The sequence below is a fragment of the Pongo pygmaeus genome, chromosome Y (genome assembly GCF_028885625.2).
Source record: "Pongo pygmaeus isolate AG05252 chromosome Y, NHGRI_mPonPyg2-v2.0_pri, whole genome shotgun sequence".
In the NCBI taxonomy this organism is placed as follows: domain Eukaryota; kingdom Metazoa; phylum Chordata; class Mammalia; order Primates; family Hominidae; genus Pongo; species Pongo pygmaeus.
In genome coordinates this window covers 2,806,390-2,823,617 of record NC_072397.2, presented here as the reverse complement: position 1 = coordinate 2,823,617, position 17,228 = coordinate 2,806,390, and the positions used below count along the sequence as shown (strand labels likewise).

The window sequence follows — 17,228 nt, the reverse complement described above, 5'->3', positions numbered from 1 at the left end:
CTGTGTGGTTCATTTTTGACAGAAACATCCTTATTTGGCACATGACTGCATATTCACAAGCAGATTCCACCTACCATTTTTCAATAACAACAACAACCACATGAACAACACCAAAAGCTAACAATTTTTTAGCACTGACTACATGCCAGCCACTTTTGTAAGCACATCTCTGGTGTTTCATCAAGTGAGTGAGGCTGGGGGTTGTCAGCAATGGGGTCAAAAGGTGCAAAGCTTCAGAAAGGAGGAAGACATTTGTTTTTTGGTTTTTTGGTTTTTTGGTTTTTTGTTTTCTTGTTGCTGTTGTTGTTTGGAGACCTACTGCACAGCATGGTGAATATAGCTAATAACTGAGTATTGTACATTTCATAATTACTGAGAGTAAATTTCAAATGTTCTCATCACAAAAAAGGTTAAATATTTGGGATGATGGATATGTTAATCACCTCAATTTAATCATTACACATTGTATTTAAAAATCATACCATCACTTTTTACTGAATAAACACAATTAAAATTTTTCAATACATAATTTTTAAAATTTTGAGAGCCTACTAGATTTCTCAAGGGTTAACAAGATGCATACAGGTCTTAGAACTCCAGAAAGCACAACTGTCTCCTTGGCATCTCTGAAGAGGAAGGACTTACATTGAAAACCAGTTAAACACAATCTTTCACACATTCTCACAAATATTAACTTATGGCATCCTGTGTGTCAGGCACAGAGCTCTATGCTCCAAATGTGTTTACTCATCTAATCATCACAACACCAACACTGTTCCCACTTTACAGAGAGTTAATAGAAGGGTGAATAAACTTGCTCATAGACCCACAGCAAGAAAGCACCAGAGGCAAAATGAAGAGAATAGATTTAGCTCATCACTTGGAGTCATTCAGTAAATAGTGTCGCCATCTTGACACCCAACAGGAAAACTGCAGGATCCCTCTCTTCTTCCTCTCTGTTCTCTTGGAGTTAGAATAATGCCTGGTTCATGTTCAGCATGGTAGAGTTTTGTTGGGACTCAGAAAAAGTTACCTCAAAATGAAGACATACTGCTGAGTAGTTTTAGAAACAAAAGTTTCTCTCTGATCTTCTCCCGTCCTCCTGTGTGTCAGCTGTCTCTCTATTTTGCCCTGAGGCTAGAAATAGAAACTAGAATCTCTTTTCCCCAAGATGGGTCATACAAATCAGAACATTTTTTCCCAAAAGTCAGTCATAAAACCTAAAAATATTCTACATAAAAACTGGCCATGAAGAAATGAGCTGATCCATCTTGCTTGACTGTAGATCCTAAGACTCCTGTTCCTGACAGGGTCCTCTTTCACACCTAGAAGGAAGTAATGTTTCTCAGAGAGGCCAAGAAGAATCTAGACAGATGGGCCTTGCTGGGGCCTTCCCCAGCAGTTCGTTAGCATTTAAATCAGACCTTTTTGTTCCAATCACATTACTACACAGCTGTCCATACATTGTTGAACTTAAGCATAAAAATGGACAATTTCCCCTGTATGTTAGGTCTTCATTTTGAAGTGTACGCTATCTAAATAAATGTGTATGCCTTTTCTCCTGTTAATCAATCTGTGTCATGTCAGTGGTTTTTCAGGGACCCTTCATAAAAGTCAAAGGGGAACTTTCTCCTTGACTCCCCTAGAGTTAATAAAAAATGAGCCAACTGCTCCTACTAAGTGAGTAAAACCACACTTAAGATAGGCAGAATAAACATAGATAGGACTGTGAGCGGCAAAGTGAAGGCATTTAATTAGGCCCACTAATCAAATCTTCTATGGGAATTCAAACATTATGGATCTGTTACTGATTTACTGTGTGTTATTCTTTATTGGTTTTGGAGGTCTGAGACAATCACAAAGAGGCTCTTATGGTCTATTATTGGCATATTACATCTGCAATATTGTCATAGGTAAGATGACTGAAACCTATTTGTTGATTGGGCTTTCCTGGGCAAAAATGACTACAGATAAATCACAGCCATAACCAGCTAAGCTTACTTTAACTGGGAAGCTATGCATAAACAAGTAACAAAATGGAGCATATTGCTTAGAGTAATTCTACTGTAACAGAGAATCCAGGCTGCAATAAGGCTATATGATTAGAGCATATGGTGGTTATCTCGCCAAAGAGTGAAGCCTGAGCTCAGCCAGCAGCACACAAAGCCTAGACTCGTTGGTTTTCATACAACACAATTTCTCCAATATGATCTGTTGATAAGATTGCTCCATCATGGAAGAACAAACATGAGGCCAACTGTTAATGAAATAACTAGGTCCTCACTCAAAGCCTCTAATGTGTGCTATTTCTCATGAGAAACCTCTGATACCACAAGATGCTTCAGTTAAAGCTTCTGAAATATTGCAATGGCATAACTGACACTTTTTTTTTTGGTGCCATGAGTTTCTTGAACATGTATGCCCTTTCAGAAAAACTGGAGATAAAAGGCGAGGGGAGAGTTTGCTTTATGGCTACAAACTTCCAGACACCAGCCACAGATACCTCTGCCCAATGTCACTCCATGTTCTTTTCTGAGAAACATATTTAATCACTCGGTGTTATGCACTGTGGTTGAAAGGAATGATCCACTCACCGCTATCTACCATCCCTCAGCTTCCATGTGAAACCCACACTAGCAGCAGCTGAAAGCAGAAAAGTTGTATCTGTTCCCTCACACCAAAAATATTACTTGGTGACCTGATAAATGGCATAGCCAAGATAACTCACGTAGCTGGAGGGGATCCTGTCACAGATATGTGGCCATCCTTTGTCATATAGATGGAGAACTCTGTGGTTAGCCTCTTCACCTGTTCAGGCTTTAGCCTTATGAAACAAAGCATACCAATTTGGTCAGTCATCTGTCGCCAGATGTGTAAGGAATCTTCCTTATTCAGGTTGCAGACTAGCTGAGTCCACATGCTAATAATGCAGTCAGCTGCAATTTTCACTTCTTGCAACCATTGTTTTCACAAACCCAGGGTGTTCAGAATGGTAGAGACAATCCAGGGACCATTGAGAGTAGAGTTGGAATATATACAATGCATGAGGATCTTCAACTGTGACTCTACCCTTTTGAGTTCATCCACTGTCTTTGCAGATCACAGTGAAGGCTTCCACATGCTGACCACAGAAAGCCCATGTGCCTGGCATATGATTGGCAGAGACAAACATCAATGCTCTATTCAATGAAGTAGCAAACAGCGCAGGCATCCTTGTTATCTTCACCACTGGCAAAGCCTTGGTAGGCCATATCAAAGAATGCAGAGATACATTTTCTTTGCCACTGTTGCTGTTTCATTCCACTGTTCTGCATGAGGGTCCCAAGCATGCAGAAGAGTATTCTGCTGTGGTATTTTTGAAATGCTGCCACTGCAGGAAGGAAAATAAAAGGTGCTGTTTCCTGTCTTATTCAAGAAAATGGGAAAGCTCTCTCTTTTCCCTTTCATGCTGTTCTTTTCCTTATGCACAAAGATTTTTAACTAACCTAGATTTTCATCCCATTCTATGCTGAATTGACCATCTACCCTGTATTAGTAGGGTCTCATGATGGTAACAAAGACATATCCAAAACTGGGTAATTTATAAAGAAAGAGGTTTAATTGACTCACAGTTCAACATGGCTAGGGAAGCCTCAGAAACACAATCATTGTGGAAGGGGAAGTAAACATGTCCTTCACATGGCAGCAACAAGGAGAAGTGCTGAGCAAAAGGGGGGAAAGTCCCTTTTAAAACCATCAGATCTCATGAGAATTCACCCACTATCATGAGAACAGCATGAGGGTAACTGTCCCTATAATTCAACTACCTCCCACTGAGTCCCTCATGACACGTGGGGGTTATGGGAATTACAGTTCAAGATGAGATTTGGGTAGGGACACAGCCAAACCATATCAAACTGCATCCTACTTGGATTTATTTAAGAATAAAGAACATAATTTTCAGCCTCCCCTTTACCAGCAAAGAATAGTGTAGACAGTAACAGCACTTAATTTGAGCATCCTCTTCAATGATTGTGTTGCCTCTGCCCAGCTGGACCTCTGCCCTTCATTTAATATCATTGTGCAGTCATCATCTCATATCATGAGTCAGGCAGCACAGGACAATACCAGGAAAGAGGGCTCTCACGGGATCCCAGGGGGCATGGGATCTTCCTGCTGAAGGTCTTCTCCTTGCTTTGTATTACAAGACCTCCCCAGTGGAGTGAATAATGAAGTCAATTTCCTGTATATTTTAAATTAAAGCATGCACAGGTGTTTCAGCCAGCTAAATAGTTCAGCCTGGACTATTTCAGCTCGAATTATCCAAATAATTATTTAAACAATATTTTAAATATAATTTATCACACTGAGAATGCCTCTGTGTGAAGCAAGTGGTGGTAATTTAAAATAACTAATAATCATAATTACTGGAATTTAGTCTCCTGATTATTTTCTACTTCATAATTTACAGAGAACCTATGAGAATTCAAACCCTGTATCTTGCCAAAGGAGCTTCATGGTTTGTCTGCATTTGATGGCTTCTTTTCACCTAAAGCAGTTATTTTAGAACTGTCTAGACAATCACCCCTACTTTAAAGGTCTTTTTCATTCTTTTCACAAAGTCACTGAGCACAAAGCATGATAAACAGATGATGCTGGCACTCTCTCACCCAAGATGCTATTAAAATAGAGGCAGGAAAAAGAATGCCTTCACTCTGGCTCACAAAATCAAGAGGTCTTAATATGCAAACCCAAGCATCCACCAATTTACCAAGCTTTAACAAGAAGGCCTATTAATGTCCACATGTCTGTAGTAGCTGGATCATACTTTTTGATTGAGCTGCATGAAATGGTTAATATTTGACCATCTTGGACATATGAAAACGACAATTTAAGATGTTTCAACCCAAGAGACTGGGGAAAGAACTTGGGAGTGCTCTGTTTCCGTTTTTCTTCTCCAGGTCCCAAGCAACACTCATTTGGGTTCTAGCAATGACCCTGAATGTACAGCTTCTGTAGGCCACTTTTGCCACTGAAGGGAAATAATGCAACCAAACATGATTCTGGGACATTCCGTATATGCTTGTCCTAGGTAATTCCTAAGAGTCAATAAATAAGATCCCAGGGAGATGTACAGTGAGTCAGTCTACTTCAGCCCTCACACCCCTTTCTTTCAAGAGATAAGGGACAGCTTTCAAGTTTTCCACAGGACTCCTACAGCCCAACTGTCTCCAGGATCCTTAATGGGTTCTGAGATTGCATCCCAATCTCTGACCCTCTTGGGAATATTCCTACTTAGTACTCTCTGATGTTACAAGTATTTTATTTTGGAGGAAAAAAGTGCACTAGAGTGGGTATCTATAGATATACAGATGTATATTAAATATCATATTCAATATAATGTACAATTACATTATATACAACATTTATATGCATTTTTACTGGTATATCACATTATATATTATATGTATATATAAAGATACCTACCAATGATCAGTTTTATTCACTTCCTTATGTTAGATTATTTATTCTTCAGTAAAATAAAATATACACATATTAATTTTCCACTAACATATCATTTCTACTGTCATGTTCAAGATCTGTCTCCACCTTTTACTATGTCCCACTTTCTCCACAGACGATATGTGTACATAAATTGGTTTGGGGTCTTAAGTCCAAAGCATTTCTCCTGAATGTAAACTGGGGCTTCAGAAACAAAAGCAGTCCAAGAATGTTGGGCCAAGGGCTAAGAAATTTCATTTCAGTGCTACTCACAATTGAAAACTGCCTGTGCCAGGAGCTGGGCCAAATACAATAGTGGTAAGGGGATACAAAGTAGATGAATACTCAGTCTCTACTTAAGCAGGTACAATTCTTATAGGGGAATAAAATTCCAAGATCAAGTGGAGCAAACGGCGTAAAACCAAGTTAAAAGATGTTGTCTTAGTCCACTCTGTGTTGCTATAAAGGAATAGCTAAGGTTGGGTAGTTTATAAATATCAGGTTTATTTTGGCTCAAAGTTCTGCTGGCTTTAAAGATGCAGGGCACTAGCATCTGCTCAGTTTCCAGCAAGGGCTTTTGTGCTGCATTAAAATACGGTTAGAAGACAAAGAAGAAGCAAACACGTACAAACAGGGACCAAACCCAGGGGGGTCCTGTTCTAGCAACCGACTCTTGCAGGAATTAATCAATTCAACGGAAACAATCTAGTCTCAGGAGACCAATAATGCCCTCATTGTCATAAGAAAGGTAGCAAGTCATTTATGAAGGATCTGTCCCCAAAACCTCTCACTATGCCACATCTCCAACACCGCCATGCTAAGTATCAAATGTTAATGTGAGATTTGATGAGGACAAACAAACCATGGCCAAACCATAGCAAATATGCATTCAAATTCTCTAGGGCCATGACTTATGAGCAACATGATTAGGGCAGTTTGCTGCCTATTTCCTGCCTTGTATATCAATTAATAATAAATTTCTAATCTTACTTGATATTAGTAAGATCATTACTGAAAATATTATGTCAGGTGGAGTGAGACTGGTAAACTTAAAACACTAGAAGAGCAAGCCCTTATTTTCAGTGAGTATCCACTGCATGCAAAAACTATCCCAATTTCATCCTCAGCAAGCTTAAAATGTATTACTGCTTTTCTCCTTTTAGATGGACAAGTTAAGCAAAAATAAGTTAATTAATCTCACCACTACCAGAAGACTCTTTCCTGCAGGGCAATAATGAAGTCCCGAACTGAGGGCAAATTTCTCCAGAGTCATCAACAATTTCTCATTTCCTAATTGCCAGCATCTTCTCACATTCCCATTTTTCACTTCCCAGACACTCTTTAAAGCAACTCAATCTGATTTCTACTTCCACTATTCATATAAAACTGGTTTGGTAAAAATTCCAAATGCACCATGTTGTAAAGCTGAAGGGGGATTGTTCCGTTTTTATTCTACCTGACCCCTTGCACCACTATACCCTGCCACTCATTCACTTTGCCATCTGGAATCAGTTTCCCTGCCCTAGCTTTTGCTATATGCACCCCTTTCCTCTTTTTCCTTCATTAGCCACTTGCTCTAGGTTCTTTGCTACTGCTTCTGCCCCTTTAGAGCTGTAAATGCAGGCACTCCTCATGGCTCTGCTCCAGGCCAAATCTCTTACTCAGTCCTTCTCAAGATGTGCCTGAAATGTGTGAACTTCCTGAATCAGCCCTACCAGAAACAAGCTTCAGGAGAGAAAGAACATTTGCACATTAATTGCTGAATTCTCAATACCTGAAAGAATCTCAGGCACACTCCAGGTTCTCCACAAATATTTGCTGAAGGAATGTGAATTGCCTAAAGTGCTTGAGATGCCACTGGGATGCCCACATAGACTTCTAAATTGGAATCACAGTGCATCTGAGAACCAAAATCTCTGGTCTCCTACCACACTGCCTTTTATCCATGTTCTTTCCTTAACCTGATATCCTCTCCCACATTCTCATTCTTTAATGCTCAGGGAAGACTTTCCTGACCTAGTTGGATTAAATCTCTGTGGATAGGATGAGGATTCACACCTTTGCAAAGTTTGGCAGGTGGTATTAAAGTCCCGCCATGACTGCCAAGCACTATACAATGTCCCAGTGCATTGATGCCCTTACCTTGGAGAGGGCTGTAACACCGTCTTTTCTAACCACTATACAGGATGAGATGAGAGAGCATTTATGAAAGCATTTGCACCACAAGATAATAACTCTGTTAGAGGTAGCAGAGAAAAAATAATGCACTTTTCAAAGTTGCCACTGAAATTGAAAACTATATTTAGCTCTTTATTACGAATTATAATGATTTATATTTATTTTCTATTAGATGCACACACCATTCCCAATAGAAAAGAGATGTAATGCATTATCTAAGTCTCTCTTGGGAGTAGAGTCAACATATTATTCAGTCTTTAATGGGCAGAAAACCTGTACACATTGGATCAAATCAGTCATACAGTGATGCTCTGAACATATACTATAAAATCAGTATGTTTTCTATTCTTCTGCCTCTCAATAACCAATTTTAATAAGCAGGAAATAATTCACATTATTTTGAAATAGCCTCTTTAGAAATTGTTAGAATGAGGAAAAATTTTGGGTTTCAGTTAGGTCTGTAACTGTTCCTTATTTTTATTTGTTTATTTATTTTTAGACAGAGCTTCAGTCTTGTTGCCCAGGCTAGAGTGCAATGGCATCATCTTGGCTCACTGCAAACTCCGCCTTCCAGGTTCAAGCAATTCTCCTGCCTCAGCCTCTCGAGTAGCTGGGATTATAGGCGCCCACCACCATGTCCAGCTAATTTTGTATTTTTAGTAGAAATGCGGTTTCACCATGTTGGTCAGACTGGTCTCAAATTCCTGACCTCAGGTGATCCACCCACCTCAGCCTCCCAAAGTGCTAGGATTACAGGCGTGAGCCACCATGCCCAGCTGTATTCTTTATTTTTAAAAAAGATAAAAATCTCTGAAGTAATAATAAATGTTAACAGTTATTAAATCTGAGTAATAAACACATAGATTTCTGTTTCAGGTTTTCTATATTTTTCTTCAAAGTATCTGATTAAAACTTAAAGAGGATGTTAAAATCAGTTTAAACAAAGCACTGCAAAACACCTTAATGGAAAATAAAGACGAGAGCATGTTCTTCTTGGTGCCAGGTGACTGTGGAGACCCTACGGGGATGGGGAGGCCAGCTGGCGGCCCGTGGACTCCATTCCCACAGTGTCTACCTCAGTTTGTATTGCCAGCTTATGCAGGGAGAGCCCATTATGCTTCTGATATTCAAAAGAAATTCTAACTCAGCCAGGGAGTAAGGAAATCTTAGTAGTTGATGTTTTTTCATATGTTCTAACAGTTTTTAAACTAAGGAAACTATTGCCAATATCTGCTTCTGCCCTTTTTAATGAGTTGCAAAAGTGTGTAACCCCCACCTTTCTCTCTAATAGAACCAATATGGTAGCAAAAGGGATATTTTATACAAAAGACAGTGTGAGAGATTGGACTTTCAGGCACATTTTTTAAGAGATGAGGGTTTCTCAAGGCTGGATGCAAAGTTGTAGGGTGCAAGTCATCCTCCCACCTCAGCCTCTCAAGTAGCTAGGATTACAGGCAAGCCAACTTCATGCGTAGTTTAGGCATAAATTTTAAAAGAAGCATTTGCCTGAAGCACTACACTTCCATGTGGGGTGTGGAAAGATAAGTAAGCAAAACAATTTTTCTCTTAGAGTACAAGTTGGAAATCTATAGCCCGTGGGCCAAATGTGGTCCACTGGCTGCTTCTGTAAATGAAGTATTAATTTAACACAGCCCAGTCCATTCATTTGCATGTGATCTATGGCTTCTTTCTTATAACATCAGAGGTGAGTAGTTGTGACAAAATCTGGATAGCCACAAAAGCTGGAAATGCTTACCATCTGGCTGGCTACAAAAAAGTTATGAAAGAAGGGAGGCAGGGAGAGAGGCAGGAAGAAAGGAAGGAAGGAGGGAAATGAGAAAAAGGAAGGGAGGAAGGGAGAGAGGGATGGAGGGAAGGAGGAAGCAAGGGAGGGAGGGAGAGAGGAAGGAGAGAAGAAAGAAAGAAAAGAAAAGAAAGAAAGAAAAAGAAAGAGAGAAAGAAAAAAAGGAAGGAAGGAAAGAAAAAAGAAAGAAAGAAGGAAGGAAAGAAGGAAGGAAGAAAGAAAGAGAGAGAGGGAGGGAGGGGGAAAGGAGGGAAGGAGGGAGGGAGCAGAAGAAGGAGTAACAAGTGACGGGAGAAAATAAAATATAGTGTTTCTCAATGACTTTTTCTAGTTTTCTAGTCATGCAGTAGTATACATTTATACTACATTTTTGCTTTAATACGGAAAAACAATTATAAAGACCCAAATATTATCACCTTTTCTCTTTTAAAAAAACTAGTGGTCCAGCCGGGTGCAGTGGCTCACGCCTGTAATCCCAGCACTTTGGGAGGCCGTGGCGGGCATATCACGAGGTCAGGAGATCCAGACCATCCTGGCTAACAAGGTGAAACTCCGTCTCTACTAAAAATAAATAAAAAATAAAAAAAAATAAAAATAGCCGGACGTGGTGGCGGGCCCCTGTAGTCCCAGCTACTCAGGAGGCTGAGGCAGGAGAATGGTGTGAACCCAGGAAGCAGAGCCTGCAGTGAGCTGAGATCGTGCCACTGCACTCCAGCCTGGGCGATAGAGCTAGACTCCATCTCAAAAAAAAAAAAAAAAAAAAAAAACTAGTTGTTCACAAAGGAAAGGCAAAGAGGATGTGTTGGCAACTAATAATTCAACATATTGTTACGACATCACTGTTTGACAGTCTCTCAACTAGCCATTTCCTAGAGTAGGACTATTTTATTTGTATACCTATTTGCAGTTGAATAACTCCATTACAGGTAAAAATACTAATGGAAGTTTATAGGCAAAAACCTTTCCCTTTTTCTAGAAAAACAGAAATCACAGCTGTATGCTACAGAGAAATAGAAAAGTAAACTTTTCTTTCAGTTCTTTCAAAATAATTACCTCTATAGGGAATAAAGATGATGTTTGTGTTTTGACATAAGTAAAAACCTATTTTTAGTTCACTTCATATGTCTGGACTTTCCAATGTTTGGGGAAATATTAGGAACTGGAGATGTTTTTGTAGCTACATAAGACTGCATCATTCCCAGAAGCTTCATAAATTGAAAATGAGAACTTACTGCTATTCTTTCTTTTGTTTTTCTTCAAAAGGATTCCCAAATAGGAAAACAGTAAAAAAATAGACAGTGCAGAGCTATGGTTGCCAAGGCAACCATAATCATCTTTCTCTTGAACTGTAGAACAACCACTGCAGTTCATGTTTCCTGAGAATGCTTATATGTGTTCAAAGTCATTATTATATAGCAATATCATTCCAATCAATTAGGTGATGATAAAAATGTAGAACAGGGACCAAAATGTTCATGGCATTCTCACTGTGGAAGGTAGATGGGAAAACAACACTTGCTAGCATACAGAACACGTCTTTCCACTCCATGCCATTCAACATAAATTGGGGTACTATGCTGCCTACTACCATTAATAGATGCATGAGTCCAGCCCATAGATAAAGTAGTAAACACAAATTAAATGAACGGCAATCCTCCGCCAGATCCCCATAGTCGAAGAGAACTATGACAAACTATAGAATGGCTGGTAGGCACACTCACAAGTTACCATTTTGTGGATAAAATGGTGACTATTTATGACCATCAGTTTGTCTTCACATTGAAAAGAAAAAAACTTTGATACTAATATTTGATATTTAAATATCCCAAACAATTTTGAAGAAACTGTATCTCATGTGATGTTTCCTTCAGGAATAAAGAGGATTGTATTTTCTCCAGGAGATGCTCAGTATCTAAGAGGCTTGGCAGCCAGTTTACACTAAGTGATCCTTGCTTCTATTTTCTATGAGAAACATACTCATCCATCCAAACCCAAAGAATGGACCTAGAGGCACAAAGAACAGCAAAAATAAGACTTTTTAATAATAATTTTGCAAGACTGGGTGTCTGGTGGGCAGGCACACCTGGGACAGTCATGACAGGTAATTTATCTCCTAGCACAAAAGTCCCTCCCCCAGTTCCTCACTGGTTGGGTTAAAATTTTCCCAGATGTTGCGTAAATTTTATTACCCCCCTTGTCAGGTTATATCCCAGTCCCCTTGCCCACTTATGTTTTGATTTCCTAATAACAAAATTTTCTTCCCTTTTATGGCCTGATCCCTCCTCTACATTATGTTTGCTTATTATAACCTTCTAGGTGCATGAGCCATGCAGTTTGTTACACTTGCAGGCTGGTGGCCAGTAGTCAGATTTATCATGCCTTGAAAAAGGACCATTTAAAATGTCTTTTCACAAATTCCCTCTTTTCTATTTACTTCTTTTGGTCTTATTTTTAGTCAAACCCTTTTTGTTCTTAAATTGCTCTAGAAGTCACTTACTTTCCTCCTCCTAAGAGAGTGAGTTTAATTTGGTTTCTAGTAGTAGTGGGTTATTTTGTTCATAAGTTATGGGCATTTGTTTTTTAATAGCTGTTTCAATTAATCTCTGTGCTAGTACCTTCATACAAGGATAATACAACATCCCACTGCTTTTAAGACTCCTGCCTCAATTATAAGATGTAAAAATTGAAGCTACCATGCCTCTCCACTTTCCAAACAAACCTTCTAGCCAATCTGTAAGAATGTCATTAATTCCAGCATTTTCTGCCAGTTAATTAGCTAAAGTTGTTAGTCCTTATAAAGCTTTTGTGATGGTCCCACCTGGGTCAGTATTGTTGGGAATGAAAGTGCAACATTTTCCACCCAGTATCATGTCTTGCACTGGACTGTTTTCCCACAGCTCGATTGAAAGGCTGCAAAGGTAACATGCAATAAGGACTCACTCTCCTGAATTTGGAAGAACGTCTCCTATAACCTTGTAAAATGTCTCAAAAGAGTGCTGGGTGAAAGCCAGATGGCAGAGTTCAGGAGTAGATACATGAATATGTGAACGAGCTTTGAGGGTAAACAATTCTTATGAGAGATTTAGGTGTAAAAGAGAGATGGCTTTTGGAAGATGTTTGCTCAAGGAACGCTTTTGACATGACGAGAAGACTTAGTGTGTAGAAGTTGAAGCTGGGGGAAAGTAACATGATACAATCTGGTGCAACCCTCATGAAGCAGAACTGCATGGGATTTGGACAGGAAGACAGATGCCTCTGCCTCTGAGATGGGAGAAAATGGGGCCTATGCTGCCCACACTTGAATTTCGTTTGTGATTAATTTTGACTACAAGGACAAATTGACCCGATACTTTCATGTAGAAGTAGCTATAACAAAGGAATATTTAAAGTTTTAAGTGAGCTTGTTTTAATCTCACAAAGTATTATGTATAAATAGTATGGTACTCTAAGATTTGTCAAATATTGTTGTTTGTTCTGGATCTTACACTCATATCACAAAAACACTGATGAAGCTGAGTTTCTGGAAGTGGCAGATCTTGTACTTGTGGCTGGCCAATAAATCACCCGGAAAGTTTGAGAGACCAGAATGTTACCTCCAGATTGTGGGGCTTCTGGGCTTCCATCCTGTCAGGCAGGCATACCTGCTTCTCCAGATGAAGGAAACAAAACCAGAATAGAAGACTCAGTTGGCAGAGTCACAAAGTCCATCCTTGCCCTCTCCTTCCTAGTTTCCTGGGACTACCTACAAAAGAACTTCAACCAATTCTGCACTCTGAAAAAAAAAAAAAAATTAAAGCAGAGAGGACTACAGTGTTCTCCTCTTTCAGCACCCCTGAAATGCCATCAGACTTCTTTACTAAACCCACAAGTTTTAACTAATCTATACTATGCACTAGACTCTGTCCTAGGCACGGGAGAAAGTATGGTGATCACATAGCATAGATTACCGTGGGTTTTGCATGAGGGCTAATTGTTAATAAGGATTCTTGCTGTTTATCTAAATGGATGCATCTGTAAATCTTGCTACAGCATATTGCACTACTGTTTACAAAAGGGCAAGGTTGCTGTTTATTATTCAGTATGGAAGATGCACATGCTGTACTTTTCATTTACAAGGTATAGCTAAGGATGAATAAAGCCTTAGGTTAAATATTCCTTTCTAAAACTCACAAAAGATGATAAACTCAAAAGCTTATATGTGTTCCAATTTTCATTATGGCTCATTTGGTTTCGTATCTGTCAGAAGATTCAGGTGACATATTAGGGAAGGCCAGCTTTTTGGCTATCATCTAAAATAGCATTCTCATCCCTCCTCCAATTCTAACTTCCCAATCTGCCTTAATTATCACATTTGGATTCATCTCCCATTAATTAAAATGTTAGATTATATCACTTCTTAAGATATAGGACAGAAATAGAACCAGGATGCTTGCTATTTATGACTTCCATGAGGTTAATTCTTATGTTTCCTAATACTGTTGCTGTCAAGCTTAAAGGGTATTACCTAGTTCTATTAACTTGTATTGTGCCTTGTCCATCTCATACCTCTGTAGCTTATAAAGTACCTGACAAAGAAGGAAAGAGCTTAATAAATATTTGTAGAATAAAATAACTTAATAACTAATTGTCACCCTTTTAAACTCATAGACTTTAAATTTCCCGTCTCTCTGCTTTCACATTTTGGAGTCTAAAGAATCCTGATATTTTGGTAGATTCTCACCAAATAAGACTTAGGCACCATAACTGAGGTGACCATGTGTCCCAGTTTGCTTACTGCAGTTCCAGTTCATGCCAAATGTCCCAGGGTAATTATTCCTAGTGATCTTTTCCCTTTCAGAAGTATGCCAATTTGAATGACCCTCTAACCACTATTCAGGCTCCCTTGAGACCCTCTATAAAATTGTACATGTGCATTTCAGAAGCTAGAAAAAGCTTTCTTGTATATAGGACATTGTGGTACTTTGTTTGTTTTGTTGTCTAATCCCCTTCCTGATAATAAAGTGTCACTATGGACCTTCAGACTACTGAACAGGTGGTATCTGCAAAAAGTCTAGGACCATGCTTTTCAAATTTTAATGTGCTTTAATGTATCATTGGGGACTTCTGTGAAAATGAAGATTCTATTCAGCAGGTCTGAAATGGAACTACTGATACTGTTGGGCTGAGGACAGCACTTTGAGTAAAAAGGGTCTCCAAGTTTTCCTAGTTAGCCATGACTTAAAGCCCAGCTATTATGACATAACATTGCTGAGCACTCAACAGCATACTCTTTGGAAGCCACAGAGTTGAGGTCAAACCTTACCCTCATCACTTTACCTGTGTGACCTTACACAAGGTATTGATTTCTTTGATGTCCAGTTTTGTTATATATGAGACACAAAAAATAATCTCAAAGGAATGATGTGAGGATTAAACGAAATAATAAATATAAAACAGTACTATGTTCCCTCCCTGTAAGTGTTCAAAACTGGTAATAGTGGAAATTTGACTTCCTCCTGCATCCACTCTTCAGCTCTTCCCAGCCATTTTCCCCATTTTCAGACAAGTTGTCAGTACATGCAGGAACTACAATCAAAAGAAATAGTTATTGTAAAACTGTATCTTAGGTTTGAAGTGATAATGTGCTATAGATTCACCTCCTACAATTCAAAGCTCACTATAATCTTCCCATTGATTAATTCATTGACTTATTCATTGTACACTTGCTTAGACCATAGTACCTATGGTATGAAGAACATAATAAAATGTCTCTCCCTACTGAGAACTCAGAGAACTACCAGAGAATGCTTCCTGAGGCCCACGCTACTGTACAGGTGAATCATGGTTCCATCCTGAGTTAACTATTCTTGACACTTAGATGGCAGGTCATTTTCAAGGTATACCTACAATTAAAACAAACAAGCAAAAAAAATGTTGTTAACAAAGATTAGTCTAAGTATCACAATGACTGGGAAAGAGGGCCAACTTATAGAGACAGGAGGGATAATTAATTTAAATTTTCTACCAGGGTTGCACTGGGCACACTGACAGATCTCACTCATGGATAAACAACAAAATCCCTTAAGATTTCCATGCAGACAGGGAGAGAAATCATCAGTATATTTTCATTATCCAACTGGAGGGATGGAGGTTTGCTAGAGGACAGCAGCCAAGATATATACAGCACTAAAATTAATATGGTCCCTTAAGTGTTGCTCACACCAGATTGGTGCTACAAGTAAGCACACAGCTATTTATCCTCTAACAGGGGTCAGCAAACTAAAATCCATGGACCAAATCCTACACCATCTGTTATTGTCAACAAAGTTTTATTGAAACCAGTCATGCATATTCATTTATGTATTGCCTGTGACTGCTTTTGTACTCAAATGGCAGAGTTGTGATAGAGATCCTATCATCAGCAAAGGCTAAAATATTTACTATCTCATCTTAACTAACTAACACACCCTGTTACTTTAAAAACAACAACAACAACATTAAGCTTGCCTTCACATTTCAGTGGTTTAGTTTGAAGAATTCATAGACATCTTTAATTATTTAAAATTACTATAATCCTTAACAGAAGTAATTACAAGCTACATGAAGAGGTTTGGAATAAAAATTCCTATACAAATATCCCTCTGCTATATTGTTAATCACTAACAAATTGATCAAATATTATTTATGAGAAAGGTAATTCCTAGTTTTATATATTGGAATCTAAATAAAAAAGAGATAACAAGTAAACACAGACATTCAACATCTCTGATTTCTGCCAATATATCATAAAGTAAATACTAGTACTTGAACTTATACTCATATCCTAAGTATTTACATAATAATTTGGAATAGATGAGCTGATTCAAGACTTTGCTGTGATATTATAGAAAATGTATCTGTAAAAGTATATTATCATCTTAACCTAGATTTAGTGTATCTCACTACATGCTTTTAACAACATATATGTATAATTATTTGAGCACCTAGAGCCAAAATAAAAAATACATATATTTAAATGGAGGTTATTACTGTGTACTGCTTTAGTTAATTTTAAGACATAAATACCTACATTTGATAAAACAAAAGGGGAAACAAACCCATCTATAGAAATAATTTTACAATTTACAACCAAGCTACTTTCCAAATATAGAACCTCCTTTCTCCTTTCAAAGACCCTTAAGTATTTCCTGTAGTTTTATTATTAAAATATCTAGATGTGTAATTATAATCAGATGGGAAATTCAATAAAATTATGTTTCCCTAGTAAATGAAATATATACTGACTACATGTTTATATGTTATCAATTCTTCCCACATGAAACCAGTATGTAAAACTAAACATTTTTCTCACTCAAATACTTTTTGATTAATGAGTCAGTGATTAAATATATAGCAAGTGGGTATTAATAAAGAATGATTTTATTTTTACAAATCTCCACATTCACTTTGAGATATTGATCTCATATTCCTCACTCTATATGCATGGTACAGAATATTTAAGACATTATGGGTAACTTAACTGGACAATAATTTCCAATTCTAATTATGCTAAAAGATTAAGAAAAGACTTTGGAAATTCAAAAGCCAGCACAATTAAGATTGCTTTATTCTTTTCTATCAGGTACAAAAAAAATTATTTATGAAATCCTTGCCATATGTAAATACTGAAATAAAAATTATACATACAAATCTCTGACCATGAAACTAAAGATTCTAATAATTCTTAATTTTTAAATATGATTGTTTCCTAATTTTTTCACATATATGTTTGTATATCTATATATAT

The 17,228-nt window shown here is 38.0% G+C and overlaps 1 protein-coding gene across 1 annotated transcript in view; it reads right to left on the bottom strand.

The window, feature by feature from the left end:
* Positions 1 to 468: 468 nt before the first annotated feature.
* The window catches only part of LOC134739069 (uncharacterized), a 77,098-nt gene continuing 60,338 nt past the window's right edge, over positions 469 to 17,228 (bottom strand). Inside the window, exons 2-3 of the mRNA XM_063660929.1 lie at positions 2,729 to 2,824; positions 469 to 1,325 (exon numbers count right to left, since the gene is read on the bottom strand). Of these exons, the coding sequence (XP_063516999.1) occupies positions 1,289 to 1,325; positions 2,729 to 2,824 (133 nt within the window). The 3' untranslated portion in view covers positions 469 to 1,288. The remainder of the gene's footprint in view (positions 1,326 to 2,728; positions 2,825 to 17,228) is intronic.